The sequence below is a fragment of the Pseudophryne corroboree genome, chromosome 2, assembly GCF_028390025.1.
Source record: "Pseudophryne corroboree isolate aPseCor3 chromosome 2, aPseCor3.hap2, whole genome shotgun sequence".
Lineage (NCBI taxonomy): Eukaryota > Metazoa > Chordata > Amphibia > Anura > Myobatrachidae > Pseudophryne > Pseudophryne corroboree.
The window spans coordinates 376,888,653-376,916,509 of record NC_086445.1 but is presented as its reverse complement, the minus strand read 5'-3'; the positions used below and the strand labels follow the sequence as shown (position 1 = coordinate 376,916,509).

General features: G+C 46.4%; 1 protein-coding gene across 1 annotated transcript in view; it reads right to left on the bottom strand.

Annotated features, from left to right (window-relative positions):
* Window positions 1-3,614, bottom strand: part of TM9SF2 (transmembrane 9 superfamily member 2) — a 144,796-nt gene extending 141,182 nt beyond the window's left edge. Inside the window, exon 1 of the mRNA XM_063953226.1 lies at window positions 3,289-3,614. Within this exon, the coding sequence (XP_063809296.1) occupies window positions 3,289-3,435 (147 nt within the window). The 5' untranslated portion in view covers window positions 3,436-3,614. The remainder of the gene's footprint in view (window positions 1-3,288) is intronic.
* Between the last annotated feature and the right edge of the window lie 24,243 nt (window positions 3,615-27,857).

Here is a 27,857-nt window from a genome sequence, read left to right as displayed (position 1 = left end):
CTCTCCTTCCTATGAGGTTGCATAGAGAAACATGTCTACTTTCCCTATATAGGGAGTTGACACTAATAGCTGGGGCTGTGTGTGATCAATAGATGAAGTTATCCATTCAGCATTTCCTCCTCTGGCCATAACATAAATCTATTTGACAGTAATAGCCAGTAACTATAGTATTCTATAAAGTTCAGTAACTACAGTAGACTAGAAAGTTCAGTAACTGCTGAACTGCATGCTAAAAGTCTGCCACTGTGCATAAAGCAGAGGGTGAATAATGTGTCTGTCTGAATACAAGTCTTTTCACAGTGTGTGTTGGGTGCCGTGTCTTGGGGATTCAGATCACACCAACCAGCACAGCCTCTTGGCTCTGATGCTGCACTGCATCTCCCCCAATTCATCATCCTGTGTTGGGCTAGGAATTGACTATGCTATGGGTAGTTCCCTCTTACCCCGTAGCTGCGCCCACCTGCTTCTAAAGCAGTTGGGCGCAGTGGTTCTTCACTGCAGCCAATCGCACAGATCCTGTGACTGAGTGCCTGCCTCTGCCCATCAGCGCTGGCACCCTGTAATGCCTTTACTGCAGCCACCGCCAGCTGTTAGGGCTGCAATCATCCACTGTCATGAGACCCACTCAGTCGTTACTCTTCCCAAGCTCTTCTGGCCACCACTTATGTGTAAAGCTCTGACGACAGTAGTGCTGCACAGGCTCCCTCTCCTCCTCCTCCTCCCCCCCCCATACACACACACCCCTTGTATCCCGGTAGCCTGATCACAGCTCTTACAAGCAGTGAGTGGTGGTGGGGTTTTGGGGGACACACGTGAGCCATTCTAGAGCTCTCAGCACTGGCCACCAAATGTGTACATTCTTACAGGAAACGTAATATGGGGGCAGATGTATTAAGCCTGGAGAAGTGGTATAGCAGTGATAAGTGCAAGGTGATAATGCACCAGCCAATCAGCTCTAATATGTAAATTTACAGTTAGGAGCTGATTGGCTGGTGCGTTATCACCTTGCACTTATCACTGCTTTTATCACTTTTCCAGGCTTAATACATCTGCCCCTTAGTATTAAACATATATTCACCATATAATATATATCTATGAATTAGGCATATATTTTTCTGTTATATAGCCGACTCATTTCACCTATAAGTACATACATGAATTTACAACAGGTTTTTACTAAGAATGTATTTAAATATACGTTCCTATGCATATACGGTACAAGTTATTAATTTATTTTTCTTCTACCTCACAATATACCCATATCTACCATAAATATACTTATGTATAGCTATATTGACCCAATGACATCTCCCTAAACAAGGTTACATTAATAATAGTTTTGTTTTCTTCAATTTAAACCATCTTCATTAGATTGTAAGCTCTCAGGAGCAAAGGCATTTTCCACTTCAACTCATTGCTTTCTAGCCTGTCACTTTTTATTTTATTTTTGTATGCCAGTTCCACATGGTCTAACATTGTGTATAACCATGGCACTTAATGGGGGATATTCAATTAAACCCTTAATTGCCGCAACAGAGCTATTCAATCAGCGGGGATTACCCTACGCGTGAATCCCCGATGTTGGACTTAAGCTGCCAGGCAAAGTCCGCAAGAGAATGGTAAAATCGGGGTTTGCGCACGTGATACACCCATTGATTCCACAGTTTATGCGTGGTAATCCCTGATTTTGGCCATGGGAAAAAAAAAAAAAAGACTTTAATTAAATAGCCTTTTCCCGTGCCGCGGGATTTTCAGCTGGCAAGTAGCCGTGGGGTTAATTGAATATCCCTGAATACCTATTTTATTTTTTATTTGTTTTAAAGATTAAACATAGTGGTATAAAACACTCCAGCCATTGCCACAGCGATGTATGCTATAGAGTTTGACACTTGCCAAACCAGTAGTAAGCAACAGGTCAGTCAGGTTTAAGAAACTGGGACAGGCACTTTTTTCTCTCACATATTATATTAAAATTACTTCCTGGGAAAAGGGTGTGGAAGAAAATTCTTACAAAGGCCACAGCTCACTTCAGAGTTCTGATAACAGGGTGATCCAAAAATAGTTGGACAGTAAATTATAAAATTTATTTTGAGATTACATATAGAATTATATTTACTAAAACAATACAAAAGCACTAGAATTTTTTTTTAGCAATACCGGTGCTCAAACTGCTGTCCATCACAATTTACTTTGAAGTCTACCTTTCACAATCCCTATTCCATCTACTGTCCACCTACTTTTGGTTCCCCCTGTATATTTATGAAAATGAATTGCACCATCCTCAAAGAGAGATTAGACACAAATTTTGCCTATTTATCCTCCACTGGTTTGGAAAGTGTTAGGGTGGGTACACACTTACCGATATGTACCTAGCCCAACATCGCTGCCAATGGGACCTAGCATTCGGCCAGTGCATACACATTTGCCAATGCCGTGTCCGACTGGAGTGCGGAGGGACTTGTGACATCCCCAGTTGGCTTTGCTGAAGGGCCAGAGGAGGTCTATAGCGACCCACGGATATCATGGGTACACACTAGACGATGTACCTGATGTGTCGCCCCGACATATCGTCTAGTGTGTACCCAGCTTTAGACTATAGAGAAGTACCAACTAGTGAAGACGTTGTGCATAGCATCAAATTCACTTATTTTATAGGATATACTTTCATAGAATGCTACCTCAAAGATGATTGCTATAGGCAGCTTCTCCATTGCTTTTGTGTCATTACATAATGCTACATATGTCCCTTAGATCCTCATCTGGGTTGGTACTGATATCTCAGTGCACAGGATCCCGCTGGTCAGAATGCCGACAGTGGCATCCATATGTTCAAACTCAATACAGATTTTGTTATTTTAACCCTAACCCACCCCTGCCGCAGCCTAACCCTAAACTCAGTACTTACCGTCATGATCATGAGTGCTGGGTTATTAACTATATCCACCTCATCTAGGAAGAACCATGCTACCCTCTGCTTACATATAGATCCCATACTGTAATAGGATAGCACTCCATATAAATAGAACACACACACACACACACAAGGACCCTACCATCCTATGATGATACACTAGAGGCAGATTATGAATCTGTGCAGGAACAGTGGCTGAATGCTCATGCACACACCATGCCTATACAATCCCACAGGGTGCTAGAGCCGTCAATCAGTTATCGTGCATGCTGGTACTTCTAGCTCCACTGCAGAGAAGGAGTCCCAGGATGTTCATTCAGCCTTTCATTTATATACTGTAGAACTTGTGTACGGAGGGCCCCGCAGTCACAGCTCACCTTACACTCAGACCCAGAGGCGTCCTTTGTCTCGCAGAAGGCAACTGGGGCAAGGCCCGGCAGGTAGAAGGCTGCTGCGGGCCTCGGGATGGAGGCGGTGGCTGCCAGCAGCAGAACCAGCAGCGCAGTGCACAGCGGTCTCGCCATTACGTTACCAGCAGCGCAGGATCCACAATCACAGGATTCACTTCCTGCTTCTCTCCCCGCAGACACGTCACCCGCCCTGACGTCAGGATGGGGGCTGGCTGCGTGCGCAGCTACTGGCCGCAGCAGCAGAAGACCAGCGTGGTATTCCGGCCAGCGGCTCCGCTACTTCCGGGTACGTAGGGTCTCAGGTCAGAGAAGCTGCCTTGCGGACCGGTTTCCATGGCAGCGGCGCGTATAGATATGAGATTGGATCTATCCTGAAGAGACTGTAAAGAGCCGCTCTTGGCTTCCCATCTCCTCAGCCGGGGATGACGTGTTCGCTGTTCAGTCATCTTGTACACATGGCTGTGACGACGTGCCGCGGCGCCGGATTGTGTAGCGACTGAAAATATAGGATTGTATAACCTGCTGGATCTGTACTGGTACTAACCTGCTGGACCTGTACTAGAGGAATGGTCCTCGCTCTGGTCTGCATAAATAGCAAATTGACTATGATGGGGTAGATTGAATTTCTATGTATATTTCATAAAATCTTAAACCTTGTATTTTAGATTATTATTATCCTTTATCCCATAGATTGTAAACTTGCGAGTAGGGCACTCCTACCTCCATGACTGTTTGTTTTTTACCCAGTTTTGTCATCGAATTGTGTCCAGTTGTAAAGCGCAACGGAATTTGCAGTGCTGTATAGGAAACTGTTAATAAATAATATGCTGCCATGACTGTTCCACGGCACCTAACAAATTACAGTACATATACAAATGAACAAGAGAAGAAAACAGCGACATTGGGACGAGGCTGAAGTTCGCTTCTTATTCACTTATTATTCGGCTCTAGCTTCTTATTCAGAAAATGTTATATTAAGACATTTAAGTAAGGATAGATTACTAAGTTAACATTGTATAAACAAAACATTGTGTCCCTTATACCAATTTACATTGCATTTAGCCTGAAAAAGGATTTGGGCATGAAAATGGGTGTTAAAGTGGGCACAGACACCAGATTTCATCATTTTGAATTGGAAGCTGTAGTTCTGCAAGGGTTAAACAGCGTTGGTCAAAAGATTTGACACTAGAAACTCAATCAGGGTGGTCACTTACATATCACTCACTTGCAATTTGCCTTGACCAGCAAGCATTTGGGCTTGAAAATGGGTGGTAAAGCGGGCACAGACATCAGATTTTGTAATTGAATAAGAAACTGTAGTTCTGCAAGTGTTAAACAGTGTTGGTCAACAGATTTGACAATTGAACACCACACAGGGTGGTCATTTACATATCACCAACTTGCAATTTGCCTTGAACAACAAGCATTTGGGCATCACAATTGGTGGTAAAACGGGCACAGGCACCAGATTTAGTCATTTTGAAAGATAGCTGTAGTTCTGCAAGGGTTAAACAGCGTTGGTCAACAGATTTGAGACCTGAAAACCACACAGGGTGGTCACTTACATATCACCCACTTGTAATTTGCCTTAACCAACAAGCATTTGGGCATGAAAATGGGTGTCAGAGCGAGCACAGACACCAGATTTTGTCATTTTGCACAGGAAGCTGTACTTCTGCCAGGATTAAACAGCGCTTGGACCCAACCAGCGTGTGGTCCTTCCAAACAACTCAACTTTGGTTTCATCTGTCCACAGAATATTTTGCCAGTAGTGCTGTGGAACATTCAGCTGCTCTTTTGCAAACTTCAAATGTGAAGCAATGTTTTTTTGGACAGCAGTGGCTTCCTCCGTGGTATCCTCCCATGAACTCCATTCCTGTTCAGCATGTCCCAGAGATTTCACGAGGCTGAAGTTAGCTTCTTATTCGGCCAGCTTCTTATTCACTTCTTATTCAAGCTCCAGCTTCTTATTCAGATCATTCAGTTTTGCAAGGGTTAATGAGTCTTGGGCAACACATTTGACACCTGAAATTCACAAAGTAGGGTCCCTTTCATATGACCCACATGTATTTTGGCTTGCCCAACGCTGGTTTGCCCATGAAATACGCTGGCAAAGTGGGCACATACACTATAATTCACCATTTTGAATAAGTAGCTGTAGTTTTGCAAGGGTTAACGAGTCTCGGGCAACAATTTTGACAGCTGAAATCAACTGAGTCGGGTCACTTGCATATGACCCACATGGATTTTGCCTTGCCCGACACTGGTCTGGGCATGAAATACGCTGGCAAGGTGGGCATATACACAGTATTATGAATTACTATTATGAATAAGTAGCTGTAGTTTTGCAAGGGTTAACGAGTCTCGGGCAAAAAATTTGACACCTGAAATCAACTTAATCGGGTCACTTGCATATGACCCACATGGATTTTGCCTTGCCCAACACTGGTTTGGGCATGAAATACGCTGCCCAAGTGGGCACCTTAACACTATAATTTTCCATTATGAATAATTAGCTGTAGTTTTGCAAGGGTTAACAAGTCTCGGGCAACAAATTTGACACCTGAAATCAACCGAGTCGGGTCACTTGCATATGACCCACATGTATTTTGCCTTGCCCAACACTGGTTTGGGCATGAAATATGCTGCCCAAGTGGGCATCTTAACACTATCATTTTCTATTATGAATAAGTAGCTGTAGTTTCTCTATCGTCCTAGTGGATGCTGGGGTTCCTGAAAGGACCATGGGGAATAGCGGCTCCGCAGGAGACAGGGCACAAAAAGTAAAGCTTTTCCAGATCAGGTGGTGTGCACTGGCTCCTCCCCCCATGACCCTCCTCCAGACTCCAGTTAGATTTTTGTGCCCGGCCGAGAAGGGTGCAATTCTAGGTGGCTCTCATAAAGAGCTGCTTAGAGAAAGTTTAGCTTAGGTTTTTTATTTTACAGTGATTCCTGCTGGCAACAGGATCACTGCAACGAGGGACAGAGGGGAGAAGAAGTGAACTCACCTGCGTGCAGGATGGATTGGCTTCTTGGCTACTGGACATCAGCTCCAGAGGGACGATCACAGGTACAGCCTGGATGGTCACCGGAGCCGCGCCGCCGGCCCCCTTGCAGATGCTGAAGTAAGAAGAGGTCCAGAATCGGCGGCTGAAGACTCCTGCAGTCTTCTAAAGGTAGCGCACAGCACTGCAGCTGTGCGCCATTTTCCTCTCAGCACACTTCACACGCAGTCACTGAGGGTGCAGGGCGCTGGGGGGGGGCGCCCTGGGAGGCAAATGTAAACCTATATAAAGGCTAAAAATACCTCACATATAGCCCCCAGAGGCTATATGGAGATATTTAACCCCTGCCTGTATTCACAAAATAGCGGGAGACGAGCCCGCCGAAAAAGGGGCGGGGCCTATCTCCTCAGCACACGGCGCCATTTCCTCTCACAGCTCCGCTGGTCAGGACGGCTCCCAGGTCTCTCCCCTGCACTGCACTACAGAAACAGGGTAAAACAGAGAGGGGGGGCAAATTTAATGGCAATATCTTGATATATATAAAGCAGCTATAAGGGAGCACTTATTATAAGGCTATCCCTGTCATATATAGCGCTTTTTGGTGTGTGCTGGCAGACTCTCCCTCTGTCTCCCCAAAGGGCTAGTGGGTCCTGTCTTCGTTTAGAGCATTCCCTGTGTGTCTGCTGTGTGTCGGTACGTGTGTGTCGACATGTATGAGGACGATATTGGTGTGGAGGCGGAGCAATTGCCAAATATGGGGATGTCACCTCCTAGGGGGTCGACACCAGAATGGATGCCTTTATTTATGGAATTACGGGATAGTGTCAACACGCTAAAGCAGTCGTTTGACGACATGAGGCGGCCGGACAATCAATTAGTGCCTGTCCAGGCGCCTCAAACACCGTCAGGGGCTGTAAAACGCCCTTTGCCTCAGTCGGTCGACACAGACCCAGACACAGGCACTGATTCCAGTGGTGACGAATCAACCGTATTTTCCAGTAGGGCCACACGTTATATGATTTTGGCAATGAAGGAGGCGTTACATTTAGCTGATACTACAGGTACCACTAAACAGGGTATTATGTGGGGTGTGAAAAAACTACCTATAGTTTTTCCTGAATCAGAAGAATTAAATGACGTGTGTGATGAAGCGTGGGTTGCCCCTGATAAAAAGCTGATAATTTCAAAGAAATTATTGGCATTATACCCTTTCCCGCCAGAGGTTAGGGAGCGCTGGGAAACACCTCCTAGGGTGGACAAGGCGCTAACACGCTTATCAAAACAAGTGGCGTTACCTTCTCCTGAGACGGCCGCACTTAAAGATCCATCAGATAGGAGGATGGAAAATATCCAAAAAAGTATATACACACATGCAGGTGTTATACTACGACCAGCTATAGCGACTGCCTGGATGTGCAGTGCTGGGGTAGTTTGGTCAGAGTCCCTGATTGAAAATATTGATACCCTGGACAGGGACAATATTTTACTGTCGTTAGAACAAATAAAGGATGCATTTCTTTATATGCGTGATGCACAGAGGGATATCTGCACACTGGCATCACGGGTAAGTGCTATGTCCATTTCGGCCAGAAGAGCTTTATGGACGCGACAGTGGACAGGCGATGCGGATTCAAAACGGCATATGGAAGTTTTGCCGTATAAAGGGGAGGAGTTATTTGGAGTCGGTCTATCAGATTTGGTGGCCACGGCTACAGCCGGGAAATCCACCTTTCTACCTCAAGTCACTCCCCAACAGAAAAAGGCACCGACTTTTCAACCGCAGCCCTTTCGTTCCTTTAAAAATAAGAGAGCAAAGGGCTATTCATATCTGCCACGAGGCAGAGGTCGAGGGAAGAAACAGCAACAGGCAGCTCCTTCCCAGGAACAGAAGCCCTCCCCGGCTTCTACAAAAGCCTCAGCATGACGCTGGGGCTTCTCAAGCGGACTCGGGGACGGTGGGAGGTCGTCTCAAAAATTACAGCGCGCAGTGGGCTCACTCGCAGGTAGATCCCTGGATCCTGCAGATAATATCTCAGGGGTACAGGTTGGAATTAGAGACAGATCCACCTCGCCGTTTCCTGAAGTCTGCTTTACCAACGTCCCCTTCCGAAAGGGAGACGGTTTTGGAAGCCATTCACAAGCTGTACTCTCAGCAGGTGATAGTCAAGGTACCTCTTCTACAACAAGGGAAGGGGTATTATTCCACTCTATTTGTGGTACCGAAGCCGGATGGCTCGGTAAGGCCTATTCTAAATCTGAAGTCTTTGAACCTGTACATAAAGAAGTTCAAGTTCAAGATGGAGTCACTCAGAGCAGTGATAGCGAACCTGGAAGAAGGGGACTTTATGGTATCCTTGGACATCAAGGATGCGTATCTCCACGTTCCAATTTACCCCTCACACCAGGGGTACCTCAGGTTCGTTGTACAAAACTGTCACTATCAGTTTCAGACGCTGCCGTTTGGTTTGTCCACGGCACCTCGGGTCTTTACAAAGGTAATGGCCGAGATGATGATTCTTCTTCGAAGAAAAGGCGTATTAATTATCCCATACTTGGACGATCTCCTAATAAGGGCAAGGTCCAGAGAACAGCTAGAGATGGGATTAGCAATATCTCAAGAGGTGCTAAAGCAGCACGGATGGATTCTGAATATTCCAAAATCCAAATTAATGCCGACAACTCGTCTGCTGTTCCTAGGGATGATTCTGGGCACGGTTCAGAAAAAGGTTTTTCTTCCCGAGGAAAAAGCCAAGGAGTTATCCGACCTGGTCAGGAATCTCCTAAAACCAGGAAAGGTGTCTGTACATCAATGCACGCATCTTCAGATGCACCTGCGGATAACCCTGTCTCCAAGGACAAGGGTATCTCTTCTGTGGTGGTTGCAGAGGGCTCATCTATTGGAGGGCCGCAGATTCGGCATACAGGATTGGATCCTGGTGACCACGGACGCCAGCCTGAGAGGCTGGGGAGCAGTCACACAAGGAAGAAACTTCCAGGGAGTGTGGTCGAGCCTGGAAAAGTCTCTTCACATAAACATTCTGGAACTAAGAGCAATCTACAATGCTCTAAGCCAGGCGGAACCTCTGCTTCAAGGAAGACCGGTGTTGATCCAGTCGGACAACATCACGGCAGTCGCCCATGTAAACAGACAGGGCGGCACAAGAAGCAGGAGTGCAATGGCAGAAGCTGCCAGGATCCTTCGCTGGGCGGAGAATCACGTGATAGCACTGTCAGCAGTGTTCATCCCGGGAGTGGACAACTGGGAAGCAGACTTCCTCAGCAGACACGATCTTCACCCGGGAGAGTGGGGACTTCATCCAGAAGTTTTCCACATGCTAATAAACCGTTGGGAAAGACCAATGGTGGACATGATGGCGTCTCGCCTCAACAAAAAACTGGACAGGTATTGCGCCAGGTCAAGAGATCCGCAGGCAATAGCTGTGGACGCGCTGGTAACACCTTGGGTGTACCAGTCGGTGTATGTGTTTCCTCCTCTGCCTCTCATACCAAAGGTATTGAGAATCATACGGCAAAGCGGAGTAAGAACGATACTAGTGGCTCCGGATTGGCCAAGAAGGTCTTGGTACCCGGAACTTCAAGAGATGGTCACGGACGATCCGTGGCCTCTACCTCTAAGACAGGACCTGCTTCAGCAGGGACCGTGTCTATTCCAAGACTTACCGCGGCTGCGTTTGACGGCATGGCGGTTGAACGCCAGATCCTAAAAGGAAAAGGCATTCCAGAAGAAGTCATTCCTACCTTGATTAAGGCAAGAAAGGAAGTCACCGCGAAGCATTATCACCGCATTTGGCGGAAATATGTTGCGTGGTGCGAGGATCGGAGTGCTCCGACGGAGGAATTTCAACTGGGTCGTTTCCTACATTTCCTGCAATCAGGATTGTCTATGGGTCTCAAATTGGGATCTATTAAGGTTCAAATTTCGGCCCTGTCAATATTCTTCCAAAAAGAATTGGCCTCAGTTCCTGAGGTCCAGACTTTTGTCAAAGGAGTACTGCATATACAGCCTCCTGTGGTGCCTCCGGTGGCACCGTGGGATCTAAATGTAGTTTTAGATTTCCTCAAATCCCATTGGTTTGAACCACTAAAAAATGTGGATTTGAAATATCTCACATGGAAAGTGACTATGTTACTGGCCCTGGCGTCCGCCAGGAGAGTATCTGAACTGGCGGCTTTATCTTATAAAAGCCCTTATTTAATTTTCCATTCGGATAGGGCAGAGCTGCGGACGCGTCCGCATTTTCTCCCTAAGGTGGTATCAGCGTTTCACCTGAACCAACCTATTGTAGTGCCTGCGGCTACAAGCGACTTGGAGGACTCCAAGTTGTTGGACGTTGTCAGAGCTTTAAAAATATACATTTCAAGGACGGCTGGAGTCAGAAAATCTGACTCGCTGTTTATACTGTATGCACCCAACAAGTTGGGTGCGCCTGCTTCTAAGCAGTCGATTGCTCGTTGGATTTGTAACACAATTCAACTTGCACATTCTGTGGCAGGCCTGCCACAGCCTAAATCTGTTAAGGCCCATTCCACAAGGAAGGTGGGCTCATCTTGGGCGGCTGCCCGAGGGGTCTCGGCATTACAACTCTGCCGAGCAGCTACGTGGTCAGGGGAGAACACGTTTGTAAAATTCTACAAATTTGATACCCTGGCAAAGGAGGACCTGGAGTTCTCTCATTCGGTGCTGCAGAGTCATCCGCACTCTCCCGCCCGTTTGGGAGCTTTGGTATAATCCCCATGGTCCTTTCAGGAACCCCAGCATCCACTAGGACGATAGAGAAAATAAGAATTTACTTACCGATAATTCTATTTCTCGGAGTCCGTAGTGGATGCTGGGCGCCCATCCCAAGTGCGGATTATCTGCAATACTTGTACATAGTTATTGTTAACTAATTCGGGTTATTGTTTAGGGAGCCATCTTTCAGAGGCTCTTCTGTTATCATACTGTTAACTGGGTTTAGATCACAAGTTGTACGGTGTGATTGGTGTGGCTGGTATGAGTCTTACCCGGGATTCAAAATCCTCCCTTATTGTGTACGCTCGTCCGGGCACAGTACCTAACTGGAGTCTGGAGGAGGGTCATGGGGGGAGGAGCCAGTGCACACCACCTGATCTGGAAAAGCTTTACTTTTTGTGCCCTGTCTCCTGCGGAGCCGCTATTCCCCATGGTCCTTTCAGGAACCCCAGCATCCACTACGGACTCCGAGAAATAGAATTATCGGTAAGTAAATTCTTATTTTTGCAAGGGTTAACGAGTCTCGGGCAACAATTTTGAAACCAGATCTCAATAGAGTCGGGTCACTTGCATATGATCCACATGGATTTTGCCTTGCCCGACACTGGTTTGGGCATGAAATACGCTGGCAAGGTGGGCATATACACAGTATTATGAATTACTTTTTTGAATAAGTAGCTGTAGTTTTGCAAGGGTTAACGAGTCTCGGGCAACAATTTTGACACCTGTAATCAACTGAGTCGGGTCACTTGCATATGACCCACATGGATTTTGCCTTGCCCAACACTGGTTTGGGCATGAAATACGCTGCCCAAGTGGGCACCTTAACACTATCATTTTCCATTATGAATAATTAGCTGTAGTTTTGCAAGGGTTAACAAGTCTCGGGCAACAATTTTGACACCTGAAATCAACCGAGTCGGGTCACTTGCATATGACCCACATGTATTTTGCCTTGCCCAACACTGGTTTGGGCATGAAATATGCTGCCCAAGTGGGCACCTTAACACTATCATTTTCTATTATGAATAAGTAGCTGTAGTTTTGCAAGGGTTAACGAGTCTCGGGCAACAATTTTGAAACCAGATCTCAATAGAGTCGGGTCACTTGCATATGATCCACATGGATTTTGCCTTGCCCGACACTGGTTTGGGCATGAAATACGCTGGCAAGGTGGGCATATACACAGTATTATGAATTACTTTTTTGAATAAGTAGCTGTAGTTTTGCAAGGGTTAACGAGTCTCGGGCAACAATTTTGACACCTGTAATCAACTGAGTCGGGTCACTTGCATATGACCCACATGGATTTAGCCTTGCCCAACACTGGTTTGGGCATGAAATACGCTGCCCAAGTGGGCACCTTAACACTATCATTTTCCATTATGAATAATTAGCTGTAGTTTTGCAAGGGTTAACGAGTCTCGGGCAACAATTTTGACACCTGAAATCAACTGAGTCGGGTCACTTGCATATGACCCACATGGATGTAGCCTTGCCCAACACTGGTTTGGGCATGAAATACGCTGCCCAATTGGGCACCTTAACACTATCATTTTCTATTATGAATAAGTAGCTGTAGTTTTGCAAGGGTTAACGAGTCTCGGGCAACAATTTTGAAACCAGATCTCAACAGAGTCGGGTCACTTGCATATGACCCACATGAATTTTGCCTTGCCCTACACTGGTTTGGGCATGAAATACGCTGGCAAGGTGGGCATATACACAGTATTATGAATTACTATTTTGAATAAGTAGCTGTAGTTTTGCAAGGGTTAACGAGTCTCGGGCAACAATTTTGACACCTGAAATCAACTGAGTCGGGTCACTTGCATATGACCCACATGGATTTAGCCTTGCCCAACACTGGTTTGGGCATGAAATACGCTGCCCAAGTGGGCACCTTAACACTATCATTTTCCATTATGAATAATTAGCTGTAGTTTTGCAAGGGTTAACGAGTCTCGGGCAACAATTTTGACACCTGAAATCAACTGAGTCGGGTCACTTGCATATGACCCACATGGATGTAGCCTTGCCCAACACTGGTTTGGGCATGAAATACGCTGCCCAAGTGGGCACCTTAACACTATCATTTTCTATTATGAATAAGTAGCTGTAGTTTTGCAAGGGTTAACGAGTCTCGGGCAACAATTTTGAAACCAGATCTCAACAGAGTCGGGTCACTTGCATATGACCCACATGAATTTTGCCTTGCCCGACACTGGTTTGGGCATGAAATACGCTGGCAAGGTGGGCATATACACAGTATTATGAATTACTATTTTGAATAAGTAGCTGTAGTTTTGCAAGGGTTAACGAGTCTTGGGCAACAATTTTGACACCTGAAATCAACTGAGTCGGGTCACTTGCATATGACTCACATGGATTTAGCCTTGCCCAACACTGGTTTGGGCATGAAATACGCTGCCCAAGTGGGCACCTTAACACTATCATTTTCCATTATGAATAATTAGCTGTAGTTTTGCAAGGGTTAACGAGTCTCGGGCAACAATTTTGACACCTGAAATCAACTGAGTCGGGTCACTTGCATATGACCCACATGGATGTAGCCTTGCCCAACACTGGTTTGGGCATGAAATACGCTGCCCAAGTGGGCACCTTAACACTATCATTTTCTATTATGAATAAGTAGCTGTAGTTTTGCAAGGGTTAACGAGTCTCGGGCAACAATTTTGAAACCAGATCTCAATAGAGTCGGGTCACTTGCATATGACCCACATGAATTTTGCCTTGCCCGACACTGGTTTGGGCATGAAATACGCTGGCAAGGTGGGCATATACACAGTATTATGAATTACTATTTAGAATAAGTAGCTGTAGTTTTGCAAGGGTTAACGAGTCTCGGGCAACAATTTTGACACCTGAAATCAACTGAGTCGGGTCACTTGCATATGACCCACATGGATTTAGCCTTGCCCAACACTGGTTTGGGCATGAAATACGCTGCCCAAGTGGGCACCTTAACACTATCATTTTCTATTATAAATAAGTAGCTGTAGTTTTGCAAGGGTTAACGAGTCTCGGGCAACAATTTTGAAACCAGATCTCAATAGAGTCGGGTCACTTGCATATGACCCACATGGATTTTGCCTTGCCCGACACTGGTTTGAGCATGAAATACGTTGGCAAGGTGGGCATATACACAGTATTATGAATTACTATTTCGAATAAGTAGCTGTAGTTTTGCAAAGGTTAACGAGTCTCGGGCAACAATTTTGACACCTGAAATCAACTGAGTCGGGTCACTTGCATATGACTCACATGGATTTAGCCTTGCCCAACACTGGTTTGGGCATGAAATACGCTGCCCAAGTGGGCACCTTAACACTATCATTTTCCATTATGAATAATTAGCTGTAGTTTTGCAAGGGTTAACGAGTCTCGGGCAACAATTTTGACACCTGAAATCAACTGAGTCGGGTCACTTGCTTATGACCCACATGGATTTAGCCTTGGCCAACACTGGTTTGGGCATGAAATACGCTGCCCAAGTGGGCACCTTAACACTATCATTTTCCATTATGAATAATTAGCTGTAGTTTTGCAAGGGTTAACGAGTCTCGGGCAACAATTTTGACACCTGAAATCAACTGAGTCGGGTCACTTGCATATGACCCACATGTATTTTGCCTTGCCCAACACTGGTTTGGGCATGAAATATGCTGCCCAAGTGGGCACCTTAACACTATCATTTTCTATTATGAATTAGTAGCTGTAGTTTTGCAAGGGTTAACGAGTCTCGGGCAACAATTTTGAAACCAGATCTCAATAGAGTCGGGTCACTTGCATATGACCCACATGAATTTTGCCTTGCCCGACACTGGTTTGGGCATGAAATACGCTGGCAAGGTGGGCATATACACAGTATTATGAATTACTATTTTGAATAAGTAGCTGTAGTTTTGCAAGGGTTAACGAGTCTCGGGCAACAATTTTGACACCTGAAATCAACTGAGTCGGGTCACTTGCATATGACCCACATGGATTTAGCCTTGCCCAACACTGGTTTGGGCATGAAATACGCTGCCCAAGTGGGCACCTTAACACTATCATTTTCCATTATGAATAATTAGCTGTAGTTTTGCAAGGGTTAACAAGTCTCGGGCAACAATTTTGACAGCAGAAATCAATAGAGTCGGGACAACCACAAGAGTGACCCCACTTAACCTCGCAGTCTACCGCAGACCGCAACGTTCCCACCATTGGATACAATGGAGCGCATATGCGCTACATTGTATCTACAATGCGCAGCCTGACTGACAGCTCAGGAGCGGACAGCCAATCAGGTGAGTGCCATGACGTGGCTCTCCCCGATTGGCTGAAGGAACCCTCTTTTACAGCAGTCACGGGGGGTCCCGCCAGTCGGGGAAAGGGGATCATTGTGTAAACATGGATCCCCTTTCAGTGCGTGGTTCGGGTAATCCGTTTCTTTATTTTGCCAAGTCCCTGGATTACACATTTAAAGAAGAGGACCGAACTACACAGGATTTTTGGTGAGTATAATTATTATTTACAGGTACCCCGGGATTTTACTGTAGAAGAGGACCGACTGCTTTGTGTCAACATAGGTAAGTATGTGTGTATGTAGGTGTGCATGTATGTAATAAAGTTGTACTATCACGGTGTGTGTGTTTTGTTTTTATTTGGGTATTTTTTTGTAGTAGAACTACAGGTACCAGCGGGCCCGGTCCCCCCCCCCCCCCGGATGCTGATACTTGTGGTTCTCCAAGTACCAGCTTGCGGGGGAGGCTTGCTGGGACTTGTAGTACTGCTACAAAAAACAATATACTTATTTTTACATAGAAGGCTATCAGCCCCCCATCCCCCGCCTTGGAAACCAGTGTTGGGCAAGGCTACATCCATGTGGGTCATATGCAACCGACTCGGTTGATTTCAGGTGTCAAAATTGTTGCCCGAGACTCGTTAACCCTTGCAAAACTACAGCTACTTATTCATAATAGAAAATGATAGTGTTAAGGTGCCCACTTGGGCAGCATATTTCATGCCCAAACCAGTGTTGGGCAAGGCTACATCCATGTGGGTCATATGCAAGTGACCCGACTTAGTTGATTTCAGGTGTCAAAATTGTTGCCCGAGACTCGTTAACCCTTGCAAAACTACAGCTACTTATTCAAAATAGTAATTCATAATACTGTGTATATGCCCACCTTGCCAGCGTATTTCATGCCCAAACCAGTGTCGGGCAAGGCAAAATCCATGTGGGTCATATGCAAGAAGTGACCCGACTCTATTGAGATCTGGTTTCAAAATTGTTGCCTGAGACTCGTTAACCCTTGCAAAACTACAGCTACTTATTCATAATAGAAAATGATAGTGTTAAGGTGCCCACTTAGGCAGCATATTTCATGCCCAAACCAGTGTTGGGCAAGGCTACATCCATGTGGGTCATATGCAAGTGACCCGACTCGGTTGATTTCAGGTGTCAAATTGTTGCCCGAGACTCGTTAACCCTTGCAAAACTACAGCTAATTATTCATAATGGAAAATGATAGTGTTAAGGTGCTCACTTGGGCAGCGTATTTCATGCCCAAACCAGTGTTGGGCAAGGCTAAATCCATGTGGGTCATATGCAAGTGACCCGACTCAGTTGATTTCAGGTGTAAAAATTGTTGCCCGAGACTCGTTAACCCTTGCAAAACTACAGCTACTTATTCAAAATAGTATTCATAATACTGTGTATATGCCCACCTTGCCAGCGTATTTCATGCCCAAACCAGTGTCGGGCAAGGCAAAATTCATGTGGGTCATATGCAAGTGACCCGACTCTATTGAGATCTGGTTTCAAAATTGTTGCCCGAGACTCGTTAACCCTTGCAAAACTACAGCTACTTATTCATAATAGAAAATGATAGTGTTAAGGTGCCCACTTGGGCAGCATATTTCATGCCCAAACCAGTGTTGGGCAATGCTACATCCATGTGGGTCATATGCAAGTGACCCGACTCGGTTGATTTCAGGTGTCAAAATTGTTGCCCGAGACTCGTTAACCCTTGCAAAACTACAGCTAATTATTCATAATGGAAAATGATAGTGTTAAGGTGCCCACTTGGGCAGCGTATTTCATGCCCAAACCAGTGTTGGGCAAGGCTAAATCCATGTGGGTCATATGCAAGTGACCCGACTCAGTTGATTTCAGGTGTCAAAATTGTTGCCCGAGACTCGTTAACCCTTGCAAAACTACAGCTACTTATTCAAAATAGTAATTCATAATACTGTGTATATGCCCACCTTGCCAGCATATTTCATGCCCAAACCAGTGTCGGGCAAGGCAAAATCCATGTGGGTCATATGCAAGTGACCCGACTCTATTGAGATCTGGTTTCAAAATTGTTGCCCGAGACTCGTTAACCCTTGCAAAACTACAGCTACTTATTCATAATAGATAATGATAGTGTTAAGGTGCCCACTTGGGCAGCATATTTCATGCCCAAACCAGTGTTGGGCAAGGCTACATCCATGTGGGTCATATGCAAGTGACCCGACTCGGTTGATTTCAGGTGTCAAAATTGTTGCCCGAGACTCGTTAACCCTTGCAAAACTACAGCTAATTATTCATAATGGAAAATGATAGTGTTAAGGTGCCCACTTGGGCAGCGTATTTCATGCCCAAACCAGTGTTGGGCAAGGCTAAATCCATGTGGGTCATATGCAAGTGACCCGACTCAGTTGATTTCAGGTGTCAAAATTGTTGCCCGAGAATCGTTAACCCTTGCAAAACTACAGCTACTTATTCAAAATAGTAATTCATAATACTGTGTATATGCCCACCTTGCCAGCGTATTTCATGCCCAAACCAGTGTCGGGCAAGGCAAAATCCATGTGGGTCATATGCAAGTGACCCGACTCTATTGAGATCTGGTTTCAAAATTGTTGCCCGAGACTCGTTAACCCTTGCAAAACTACAGCTACTTATTCATAATAGAAAATGATAGTGTTAAGGTGCCCACTTGGGCAGCATATTTCATGCCCAAACCAGTGTTGGGCAAGGCTACATCCATGTGGGTCATATGCAAGTGACCCGACTCGGTTGATTTCAGGTGTCAAAATTGTTGCCCGAGACTCGTTAACCCTTGCAAAACTACAGCTAATTATTCATAATGGAAAATGATAGTGTTAAGGTGCCCACTTGGGCAGCGTATTTCATGCCCAAACCAGTGTTGGGCAAGGCTAAATCCATGTGGGTCATATGCAAGTGACCAGACTCAGTTGATTTCAGGTGTCAAAATTGTTGCCCGAGACTCGTTAACCCTTGCAAAACTACAGCTACTTATTCAAAATAGTAATTCATAATACTGTGCATATGCCCACCTTGCCAGCGTATTTCATGCCCAAACCAGTGTCGGGCAAGGCAAAATCCATGTGGGTCATATGCAAGTGACCCGACTCTATTGAGATCTGGTTTCAAAATTGTTGCCCGAGACTCGTTAACCCTTGCAAAACTACAGCTACTTATTCATAATAGAAAATGATAGTGTTAAGGTGCCCACTTGGGCAGCATATTTCATGCCCAAACCAGTGTTGGGCAATGCTACATTCCTGTGGGTCATATGCAAGTGACCCGACTCGGTTGATTTCAGGTGTCAAAATTGTTGCCGAGACTCGTTAACCCTTGCAAAACTACAGCTAATTATTCATAATGGAAAATGATAGTGTTAAGGTGCCCACTTGGGCAGCGTATTTCATGCCCAAACCAGTGTTGGGCAAGGCTAAATCCATGTGGGTCATATGCAAGTGACCCGACTCAGTTGATTTCAGGTGTCAAAATTGTTGCCCGAGACTCGTTAACCCTTGCAAAACCACAGCTACTTATTCAAAATAGTAATTCATAATACTGTGTATATGCCCACCTTGCCAGCGTATTTCATGCCCAAACCAGTGTCAGGCAAGGCAAAATCCATGTGGGTCATATGCAAGTGACCCGACTCTATTGAGATCTGGTTTCAAAATTGTTGCCCGAGACTCGTTAACCCTTGCAAAACTACAGCTAATTATTCATAATGGAAAATTATAGTGTTAAGGTGCCCACTTGGGCAGCGTATTTCATGCCCAAACCAGTGTTGGGCAAGGCTAAATCCATGTGGGTCATATGCAAGTGACCCGACTCAGTTGATTTCAGGTGTCAAAATTGTTGCCCGAGACTCGTTAACCCTTGCAAAACTACAGCTACTTATTCAAAATAGTAATTCATAATACTGTGTATATGCCCACCTTGCCAGCGTATTTCATGCCCAAACCAGTGTCGGGCAAGGCAAAATCCATGTGGGTCATATGCAAGTGACCTGACTCTATTGAGATCTGGTTTCAAAATTGTTGCCCGAGACTCGTTAACCCTTGCAAAACTACAGCTACTTATTCATAATAGAAAATGATAGTGTTAAGGTGCCCACTTGGGCAGCATATTTCATGCCCAAACCAGTGTTGGGCAAGGCTACATCCATGTGGGTCATATGCAAGTGACCCGACTCGGTTGATTTCAGGTGTCAAAATTGTTGCCCGAGACTCGTTAACCCTTGCAAAACTACAGCTAATTATTCATAATGGAAAATGATAGTGTTAAGGTGCCCACTTGGGCAGCGTATTTCATGCCCAAACCAGTGTTGGGCAAGGCTAAATCCATGTGGGTCATATGCAAGTGACCCGACTCAGTTGATTTCAGGTGTCAAAATTGTTGCCCGAGACTCGTTAACCCTTGCAAAACTACAGCTACTTATTCAAAATAGTATTCATAATACTGTGTATATGCCCACCTTGCCAGCATATTTCATGCCCAAACCAGTGTCGGGCAAGGAAAAATCCATGTGGGTCATATGCAAGTGACCCGACTCTATTGAGATCTGGTTTCAAAATTGTTGCCCGAGACTCGTTAACCCTTGCAAAACTACAGCTAATTATTCATAATGGAAAATGATAGTGTTAAGGTGCCCACTTGGGCAGCGTATTTCATGCCCAAACCAGTGTTGGGCAAGGCTAAATCCATGTGGGTCATATGCAAGTGACCCGACTCAGTTGATTTCAGGTGTCAAAATTGTTGCTCGAGACTCGTTAACCCTTGCAAAACCACAGCTACTTATTCAAAATAGTAATTCATAATACTGTGTATATGCCCACCTTGCCAGCGTATTTCATGCCCAAACCAGTGTCGGGCAAGGCAAAATCCATGTGGGTCATATGCAAGTGACCCGACTCTATTGAGATCTGGTTTCAAAATTGTTGCCCGAGACTCGTTAACCCTTGCAAAACTACAGCTACTTATTCATAATGGAAAATGATAGTGTTAAGGTGCCCACTTGGGCAGCGTATTTCATGCCCAAACCAGTGTTGGGCAAGGCAAAATCCATGTGGGTCATATGCAAGTGACCCGACTCAGTTGATTTCAGGTGTCAAATTTTTTGCCCGAGACTCATTAACCCTTGCAAAACTACAGCTACTTATTCATAATAGTAATTCATAATACTGTGTATATGCCCACCTTGCCAGCGTATTTCATGCCCAAACCAGTGTCGGGCAAGGCAAAATCCATGTGGGTCATATGCAAGTGACCCGACTCAGTTGATTTCAGCTGTCAAAATTGTTGCCCGAGACTCGTTAACCCTTGCAAAACTACAGCTACTTATTCAAAATGGTGAATTATAGTGTATTTGCCCACTTTGCCAGCATATTTCATGGCCAAACCAGTGTTGGGCAAGCCAAAATACATGTGGGTCATATGAAAGGGACCCTACTCTGTGAATTTCAGGTGTCAAATGTGTTGCCCAAGACTCATTAACCCTTGCAAAACTAAATGATCTGAATAAGAAGCTGGAGCTCGAATAAGAAGCTGGAGCTTGAATAAGAAGTGAATAAGAAGCTGGCCGAATAAGAAGCTAACTTCAGCCTCGTAGAGATTTCTGTAAGTCTTTAGCTGACACTCTAGGATTCTTCTTCACCTCATTGAGCATTCTGTGCTGTGCTCTTGCAGTCATCTTTACAGGACGCCCACTCCTAGGGAGAGTAGCAACAGTGCTGAACTTTGTTTGAGTGGTATTAGTTTCAGCAGACTGTGTTTGTCTATTGTTGTGACTTAGATGAAGATCAGAACACATTTTATGACCAATTTATGCACATGTCCAGGAAATTCCAAAGGGTTCACATACTTTTTCTTGCAACTGTAGATATGCATCTATTATACATGTATGTTATATGCCCCTTTTCCCTTTTCTCTTATCTCTATTGTATACCTATGCGGTGTACACACATTAGTTCTCTGTATAATATTAGATTAATTTTTTATCGCATAGATTTTATAAACACAAAAATACATTTTCTCTAACGTCCTAGTGGATGCTGGGGACTCCGTAAGGACCATGGGGAATAGACGGGCTCCGCAGGAGACTGGACACTTTAAGAAAGAATTTGGATTCTGGTGTGTTCTGGCTCCTCCCTCTATGACCCTCCTCCAGACCTCAGTTTGAATCTGTGCCCGGACGAGCTGGGTGCTGTTTAGTGAGCTCTCCTGAGCTTGCTATAAGAAAGTATTTTGTTAGGTTTTTTATTTTCAGTGAGATCTGCTGGCAACAGACTCCCTGCATCGTGGGACTGAGGGGAGAGAAGCAGCCCTACTCTTTGAAGATAGGTCCTGCTTCTTAGGCTACTGGACACCATTAGCTCCAGAGGGATCGTACACAGGATCTCACCCTTTGTCGTCCGATCCCGAAGCCGCGCCGCCGCCCCCCCTCGCAGAGCCGGAAGACAGAAGCCGGAAGACAGAAGCCGGGTGAAAGATGCAAGAAGACTTCAAAATCGTCGGCAGAAGACTCCAGTCTTCACACTGAGGTAGCGCACAGCACTGCAGCTGTGCGCCATTGCTCCCACACTACACCCACATACTCCGGTCACTGTAGGGTGCAGGGCGCAGGGGGGGGCGCCCTGGGCAGCAATTAGGACCTCTTGGCAAAACTTGGGCATATATACAGTTGGGCACTGTATATATGCATGTGCCCCCGCCTATATATTGTACAGAAACACGGGACAGAAGCCCGCCGCTGAGGGGGCGGGGCTTCTTCCTCAGCACTCACCAGCGCCATTTTTTCTCCACAGCTCCGCTGAGAGGAAGCTCCCCAGGCTCTCCCCTGCAGATTCACGGTAGAAGAGGGTAAAAAGAGAGGGGGGGGCACATAAATTAGGCGCAAAAACATAATATACAGCAGCTACTGGGTTAACACTAAGTTACTGTGTGATTCCTGGGACATATAGCGCTGGGGTGTGTGCTGGCATACTCTCTCTCTGTCTCTCCAATGGGCCTTGTGGGGGAACTGTCTTCAAAAAGAGCATCCCCTGTGTGTGTGTGGTGTGTCGGTACGCTTGTGTCGACATGTTTGATGAGGAAAGCTATGTGGGAGCAAATGAATGTGGTGTCTCCGCCGACGGCGCCGACACCTGATTGGATGGATATGTGGAAGGTTTTAAATGATAATGTTAATTCCTTGCATAAAAGGTTGGATAAAGATGAAACCTTAGGACAGTCGGGGTCTCAGCCCATGCCTGATCCTATGTCGCAGAGGCCGTCAGGGTCTCAGAAGCGCCCACTATCCCAAATTGTTGACACAGATATCGACACGGATTCTGATTCCAGTGTCGATTACGATGATGCAAAGTTACAGCCTAAATTGGCTAAAGCCATCCGTTATATGATTATAGCAATGAAGGAGGTGTTGCACATCACAGAGGAAACCCCAGTCCCTGACAAGAGGGTTCATATGTATGGGGGAAAAAAGGCAGGTGGTGACCTTTCCCCCTTCACATGAGCTAAATGAGTTATGTGAAAAGGCTTGGGAATCTCCAGATAAAAAACTGCAGATTTCCAAACGGATGCTTATGGCGTATCCTTTCCCCACCAACGGACAGGTTACGCTGGGAATCCTCCCCTAGGGTGGACAAAGCTCTAACACGCTTATCCAAGAGGGTAGCCCTGCCGTCACAGGATACGGCCACCCTAAAAGATGCTGCGGATAGAAAGCAAGAGGGTACCCTGAAGTCCATTTATACACATTCAGGTACCTTACTAAGGCCGGCAATTGCGTCGGCCTGGGTGTGTAGTGCTGTAGCAGCATGGACGGATACCTTATCTGAGGAACTTGATACCTTGGACAAGGATACTATATTGATGACCCTGGGGCATATAAAAGACGCTGTCCTATATATGAGAGATGCTCAAAGAGACATTAGCCTACTGGGCTCTAGAATAAATGCAATGTCGATTTCTGCCAGACGGGTCCTGTGGACTCGGCAATGGACAGGCGATGCCGAGTCAAAAAGGCACATGGAGGTTTTACCTTACAAGGGTGAGGAATTGTTTGGGGAGCTGATCTCCACAGCTACTGCTGGAAAGTCAAATTTTTTGCCATATGTTCCCTCACAACCTAAGAAAGCACCGTATTATCAAATGCAGTCCTTTCGTTCACAAAAAGGCAAGAAAGTCCGAGGTGCGTCCTTTCTTGCCAGAGGCAGGGGCAGAGGAAAGAAGCTGCACAACACAGCTAGTTCCCAGGAACAGAAGTCCTCCCCGGCTTCTACTAAATCCACCGCATGACGCTGGGGCTCCACAGGCGGAGCTAGGCCCGGTGGGGGCGCGTCTCCGAAATTTCAGCCACAAGTGGGTTCACTCCCAGGTGGATCCTTGGGCAATAGAGATTGTGTCTCAGGGATGCAAGCTGGAATTCGAGGAGATGCCCCCTCACCGATACCTCAAATCGGCCCTGCCAGCTTCCCCCTTAGAGAGGGAAATAGTGTTAGCTGCAATTCACAAATTGTATCTTCAGCAGGTGGTGGTCAAGGTTCCCCTCCTTCAACAAGGAAAGGGTTATTATTCGACCATGTTTGTGGTACCGAAACCGGACGGTTCGGTCATACCCATATTGAATTTAAAATCCCTGAACATATACCTGAAAAGGTTCAAGTTCAAGATGGAATCGCTCAGAGCGGTCATCGCAAGCATGGAAGGGGGGGATTTTATGGTGTCTCTGGACATAAAGGATGCATACCTTCATGTCCCCATTTATCCACCTCATCAGGCGTACCTCAGATTTGTGGTACAGGATTGTCATTACCAATTCCAGACGTTGCCGTTTGGTCTCTCCACGGCACCGAGAATATTTACCAAGGTAATGGCGGAAATGATGGTGCTCCTGCGAAACTTGGACGATCTCCTCTTGAAGGCGAGGTCCAGAGAGCAGTTGCTGATCAGCGTAGCACGCTCTCGGGAAGTGTTACAACAGCACGGCTGGATTCTAAATATTCCAAAGTCGCAGTTGATTCCTACGACTCGTCTGCCCTTCCTGGACATGATTCTGGACACAGACCAGAAGAGGGTTTATCTCCCGATGGAGAAGGCTCAGGAGCTCATGACACTGGTCAGAGACCTATTAAAACCAAAACAGGTGTCGGTGCATCACTGCACGCGAGTCCTGGGAAAGATGGTGGTATCATACGAGGCCATTCCCTTCGGCAGGTTCCATGCGAAGACCTTTCAATGGGATCTGTTGGACAAGTGGTCCAGATCACATCTTCAGATGCATCGGCTGATCACCCTATCCCCCAGGGCCAGGGTGTCTCTCCTGTGGTGGCTGCAGAGTGCTCACCTTCTCGAGGGCCGCAGATTCGGCATTCAGGACTGGGTCCTGGTGACCACGGATGCAAGCCTCCGAGGGTGGGGGGCAGTCACACAGGGAAGAAATTTCCAAGGTCTGTGGTCAAGTCAGGAGACTTGCCTTCACATCAATATCCTGGAACTAAGGGCCATATACAACGCCCTACGTCAAGCGGAGACCCTGCTTCGCGACCAATCGGTTCTGATTCAGTCAGACAACATCACCGCAGTGGCTCATGTAAACCGCCAAGGCGGCACAAGGAGCAGGGTGGCGATGGCGGAAGCCACCAGAATTCTTCGCTGGGCGGAGAATCACGTAAGCGCACTGTTAGCAGTGTTCATTCCGGGTGTGGATAACTGGGAAGCAGACTTCCTCAGCAGGCACGACCTCCACCCGGGAGAGTGGGGACTTCATCAGGAAGTCTTCACGCAGATTGCAAGTCGGTGGGAACTGCCACAGGTGGACATGATGGCATCCCGCCTCAACAAAAAGCTACAGAGGTATTGCGCCAGGTCAAGAGACCCTCAGGCGATAGCTGTAGACGCACTAGTGACACCGTGGGTGTTCCAGTCGGTTTATGTATTTCCTCCTCTTCCTCCCATACCCAAGGTGCTGAGAATCATAAGAAAAAGAGGAGTGAGAACAATACTTATTGTTCCGGATTGGCCAAGAAGGACTTGGTATCCAGATCTGCAAGAAATGCTCACAGAGGACCCATGGCCTCTGCCTCTAAGACAGGACTTGTTGCAACAGGGGCCCTGTCTGTTCCAAGACTTACCGCGGCTGCGTTTGACGGCATGGCGGTTGAACGCCGGATCCTAGCAGAAAAAGGCATTCCGGATGAGGTTATTCCTACGCTGATAAAGGCTAGGAAGGATGTGACGGCTAAACATTATCACCGTATATGGCGAAAATATGTTGCTTGGTGTGAGGCCAGGAATGCCCCCACGGAGGAATTCCAGCTGGGCCGTTTCCTTCACTTCCTACAGGCGGGAGTGACTTTGGGCCTAAAATTGGGTTCCATTAAGGTCCAGATTTCGGCCCTATTTTCTTTCAAAAAGAACTGGCTTCTCTGCCTGAAGTTCAGACGTTTGTAATGGGAGTGCTGCATATTCAGCCCCCTTTTGTGCCTCCAGTGGCACCTTGGGATCTTAACGTGGTGTTGAGTTTCCTGAAGTCACACTGGTTTGAGCCACTTAAAACCGTGGAGTTAAAATTTCTCACGTGGAAGGTGGTCATGCTGTTAGCCTTGGCTTCAGCTAGGCGTGTGTCAGAATTAGCGGCTTTGTCACATAAAAGCCCCTATCTGGTTTTCCATATGGACAGGGCAGAATTGCGGACCCGTCCACAATTTCTGCCAAAAGTGGTGTCATTTTTTCATATGAACCAACCTATTGTGGTGCCTGTGGCTACTCGTGATTTGGAGGATTCCGAGTTACTAGATGTAGTCAGGGCTTTGAAGGTTTATGTAGCCAGAACGGCTAGAGTCAGGAAAACTGAATCGCTGTTTATCCTGTATGCATCCAACAAGCTGGGTGCTCCTGCTTCAAAGCAAACTATTGCTCTCTGGATCTGTAACACGATTCAGCAGGCTCATTCTGCGGCTGGATTGCCGCTGCCAAAATCAGTATAAGCCCACTCCACAAGGAAGGTGGGCTCTTCTTGGGCGGCTGCCCGAGGGGTCTCGGCATTACAGCTTTGCCGAGCAGCTACTTGGTCAGGTTCGAACACTTTTGCAAAGTTCTACAAGTTTGATACCCTGGCTGAGGAAGACCTTGTGTTTGCTCATTCGGTGCTGCAGAGTCATCCGCACTCTCCCGCCCGTTTGGGAGCTTTGGTATAATCCCCATGGTCCTTACGGAGTCCCCAGCATCCACTAGGACGTTAGAGAAAATAAGATTTTACTTACCGGTAAATCTATTTCTCGTAGTCCGTAGTGGATGCTGGGCGCCCGTCCCAAGTGCGGACTTCTTCTGCAATGCTTGTATATAGTTATTGCTTAAATAAGGGTTATGTTATGGTTGCATCAGGGTTGATCTGATGCTCCGTTGTTGTTCATACTGTTAACTGGGTAAGTTTATCACAAGTTATACGGTGTGACTGGTATGAGTCTTGCCCTGGATTCCAAAATCCTTTCCTTGTACTGTCAGCTCTTCCGGGCACAGTTTCTCTAACTGAGGTCTGGAGGAGGGACATAGAGGGAGGAGCCAGAACACACCAGAATCCAAATTCTTTCTTAAAGTGCCCTGTCTCCTGCGGAGCCCGTCTATTCCCCATGGTCCTTACGGAGTCCCCAGCATCCTCTTCGGACTACGAGAAATAGATTTACTGGTAAGTAAAATCTTATTTTCTCTAACGTCCTAAGTGGATGCTGGGGACTCCGTCAGGACCATGGGGAATAGCGGCTCCGCAGGAGACAGGGCACAAAAATAAAGCTTTAGGATTAGGTGGTGTGTACTGGCTCCTCCCCCTATGACCCTCCTCCAAGCCTCAGTTAGGTTTTTGTGCCCGTCCGAGCAGGGTGCAATCTAGGTGGCTCTCCTAAAGAGCTGCTTAGAAAAAGTTTTTAGGTTTTTTATTTTCAGTGAGTCCTGCTGGCAACAGGCTCACTGCATCGAGGGACTTAGGGGAGAGAATTTCAACTCACTTGCGTGCAGGATGGATTGGATTCTTAGGCTACTGGACACCATTAGCTCCAGAGGGAGTCGGAACACAGGTCTCACCCTGGGGTTCGTCCCGGAGCCGCGCCGCCGACCCCCCTTATAGATGCTGAAGATTGAAGGTCCGGAAACAGGCGGCAGAAGGCTCTTCAGTCTTCATGAAGGTAGCGCACAGCACTGCAGCTGTGCGCCATTGTTGTCACACACTTCACACCAAGCGGTCACGGAGGGTGCAGGGCGCTGCTGGGGGCGCCCTGGGCAGCAATATTTAATACCTTTATGGCAAAAGAATACATCACATATAGCCATTGAGGCTATATGTATGTATTTAACCCATGCCAGATATCTAAAACTCCGGGAGAAAAGCCCGCCGAAATAGGGGGCGGGGCTTATTCTCCTCAGCACACAGCGCCATTTTCCTGCTCAGCTCCGCTGTGAGGAAGGCTCC